The following is a 3,557-nucleotide window of genomic DNA, read 5'->3' as shown; positions in this document are numbered from 1 at the left end:
ACTCCACAGCACATAACAACAACAACAAGAGAGTGTGACATCATGAAAGCAAAGGAGTGGAGAGGGCAGAGGGATGGATCAGAGCATTCAGAAGTCCAGGAAGGATAATGGCTGAAAAATTCCCAATAAACTCTGATGTTAGCTGTTGACTGGCAACTGCAGAGTGGTGTTGGAGGTCTGATAGAACCCAGACTACAGTACACTGAAATGTGATAGGAGGAGTTCTTGTTAGACACCATTGATAGGGGGAAAGGGGATGAACATCAATAGGTAATAATAAACATCAATCAGGTTTTAAACTAAGTTTGAATAAAAGTAAGAGGATTACATTTGTGTGGCAATTAGGAAGTGTCAACACAGATTTTTATTTTTATGGTGGTTTGGATTTGGGCTACAGGAGCTTTGTTGTTGTTGTTAAGTGCCGTTGAGTCTGTTCCAACCTATAGCGACCCTGTACAGGGTTTCCAAGAAGTGGCTGGTGAGCTTGAACTTCTGACCTTGCAGTTCAAACCAACTTAGGAGTCCAATGAATTAACCCACAGCACCACGCCAGGACTCCAGAGGAGCTTTAAGCCTTCTTTATTTCTCGGTTGAGGGTAAGTTCAGGAAAAGTTGCAGATATAAGAGAACATTAGCATGGGTCCTGGAGTGAAGGTGGAAGAAGCATGGAGGGTCAGGAGAAGACATGGAATATTTGGAGTGACCATGATAGATGTCTCATTCTTTGAACCTTCAGGAAAGGATATAAGAATGTATGTAAGAAGAAACTAGAGTTCTTGCCTGCAGCTTCATTTTTTTCTGAGAAGTATGAACTAGAATAAGTGTCAGAGAAATTGAGTAAGGACATTGAGAAGATGATAAAGTTTCAAAATGGGAAAGGAAGCTGACAGAGGACAAGAAAACATATGGGACCAGTGGAACTTCTTGCTGTTGTAGTTAAGCACCACCAAGTTGGCTCCACCCCACAGCAAGTCTATGAACCACAGACTGAAATGCTGCTAAGTCCTGTGTCATTCTCACACATAGGAAATCATTTCTAAGTTTGAGCCCATTACATCTCAATGTAAAGAAAACAAAAATCCTCACCACTGGACCAATAAACAACATGCTTATCAATGGAGAAAAGACTGAAGTTGTCAAAGACTTCATTCTCCTTGGATCAACTATCAACACTCATGGAAGCAGCAGTCAAGAGATCAGACGACGTATTGCATTAGGCAAATCTGCTGCACAGGAACTTTTTAAAGTGTTGAAGAGCAAAGATGTCAGCTTGAGGACCAAGATGTGCCTGACCCAAGCCATGGTATTTTCAATAACCTCATATGCATGTGAAACTGTACTTCCTCCAAGACAAATGTGTTCATTCGTCTGTCAGTCCAAGTTAAATTTCATATTCTTCACCATAGTTCAAATGCATCAATTATTCTTTGGTCTTCCTTATTCATTACCCAGACTTCTCATGTATATAAAGCCATTGAAAATACCATGGATTGGGTCAGGCATACCTTAGTCTTCAAAGTGACGTCTTTGCATGTTAACACTTTTAAAGAGATCTTTTGCAGCAGACTTGTCCAATGCAATACATTGTTTGATTTTCTGACTGTTGTTTCATGGGCTCCAAGTTAAATGAAATCCTTGACAACCTCAATCATTTTCTCTGTCTATCATGATGTTGCTTACTATCCCAGCTGTGAGGATTTTTGCTTTTTTGTTGAGGTGTAATCTGAATGCTTTATTCTATGATCTTCATCAGTAAATGCTTCAAATCTTAGCTTTCAGCAAGCAAGGTTGTGTCATCTGCATATAGTAGACTATTAATGAGTTTTCCTCCAAGTCTGATGCTGCATTCTTCTTTATTATATAATCCAGCTTCTAAGATTAGAAGTTGGACTTCCTAGTGTTGTCAGTCCACCCATCTGTGTAATTTTTCTCTAACGGTTCTCAGCTATGTATGTTGAATCAAAGCAATTTGATGATAGCACAGATCGGGGTTGGATTCTGTCATGTGGGTGCAGCAGAAGAGTTGAAGCACAAGCTAAATGAGATGGTAGGTCAAAGATTAGTTCAACAATTAACCATGTGCTCCAAGCTGGGCAGGACAAAAAGGCAGAAATCTGAGTGGGGCAATAAACCTGAAGAAAATGAAAGAATTAAACACTGAGCTTTCATGAAACAGGTAGGTGTAATGGAAATCAGAAACTGAGTTATTCCTGATGAAGAAACTCAGGTCTTAAGGTGTGCATGAACTCAGTGGAGCAAGAGATAAAAATTCTGGCTGTTGTGGCAGTTGAGCAACTTAGACTCTAGCTTCCTGGGTTGTACACACAGACATGAAATTACCATGTCACCATGGCAGAAATGAAGTGCAGATAAGTGTCAAAGAATGAAGTAACTGTGACCAGATGACAAAAAGGAGCAGAGACTAAGTCAGATAGTATAGGTCTGAGAGGGACCGACAAGCTGGAGAATGAATGAACTGAATTCAGCAATAAGGAGAGAGGAGAATCACTACAACAAGTAAAATAGTATAAGTATCATAAAAAACAAAGTTTGGGGGTCTTAGTTTAGTGCATGTTCTCAAAGTGTGTTTGACTCTATCTTGATTTGTTGCTCAATTATCCTTTGTCTCCTCAGACGTTCCGCATTGCACCCTCACTGTGCATCACCAAACCAGAAGTTGATTTTGCTGTGGAAGTATTTCGTTCTGCCTTAATTGAACACATGGAGAGAAAAGCTAAGTAAAGTTTTTGAAAAGAAAAAGGGGGGAAAAAAACCCACACGATTCTAGAGCTTCTCATGTTCAATGGAGAATTTGAAAATTTTCAGAATCCCTGGCATTTGGAGAAAACCTGAGGCTTTTGAAGAGTCATAAGAGACATGGTTGAGTGGTTACTGGTCATACTTGCTAACATGCCCCTAGTATCTTGAGAAATCCATCCTCCCAGGAAAGAAAATGTTAATTAGTCTTGATCAGTTCTGACAATCTAATTCCAGCTTGCAGTGATTGGTTAGTGCATGATTGTATGACATAATCTGAGCCAATAAATCTGGGAAACTTTTGTTGCAGAAAAGAGAAATATTTCTTTACTCTTGATCTCAAGAAGAAACTCCTACATTAAGATCATCATTATATCACATGTCTGGAACCACTTCATCCATCTTGAAGCCATGAAGAGAAAGCCTACTTTTGAGGTTGGGAAGGGGACTGAGACTGAATTCTTGATGATGTCAAGGACTCAATACCTTAACCAATCCTAAAACATCCCTACCTCAGAATGATGTATGCTTTTTCTATATGCTATCAAATCACATCTGATTCTTTAATATTCTTAAAACACTGGTATTTAGCATTATTTTGTATTGGTCACTATTATTATATATAATTCTAAGATGCTTTTTCATACAGCAATCCCCTAATTGGCAATAAAGCAATAAAAACTAAAAAACATAAATATGTCATACAATTCTTTAACTGGCAATGTTCTGTTGTTGTTTAGTGCCGTTAAGTCAGTTCTGACTCATAGTGACCCTGTATAGGGTTTCCAAAGAGAGGCTGG

At 39.0% G+C, this 3,557-nt stretch overlaps 1 protein-coding gene across 2 annotated transcripts in view; it reads left to right on the top strand.

Annotated features, from left to right (window-relative positions):
• AGXT2 (alanine--glyoxylate aminotransferase 2) overlaps window positions 1-2,742 on the top strand; it is a 94,316-nt gene extending 91,574 nt beyond the window's left edge. For both annotated transcript variants that reach the window (XM_006875385.1, XM_006875384.1), the window contains one exon: window positions 2,635-2,742. In XM_006875385.1, coding sequence (XP_006875447.1) covers window positions 2,635-2,742 — 108 coding nt within the window. The remainder of the gene's footprint in view (window positions 1-2,634) is intronic.
• The last annotated feature ends 815 nt before the right edge of the window (window positions 2,743-3,557 follow it).

This window comes from Chrysochloris asiatica, unplaced genomic scaffold, assembly GCF_000296735.1.
Source record: "Chrysochloris asiatica unplaced genomic scaffold, ChrAsi1.0 scaffold00324, whole genome shotgun sequence".
In the NCBI taxonomy this organism is placed as follows: Eukaryota; Metazoa; Chordata; class Mammalia; order Afrosoricida; family Chrysochloridae; genus Chrysochloris; species Chrysochloris asiatica.
This window is presented reverse-complemented; position numbering and strand designations above follow the sequence as displayed.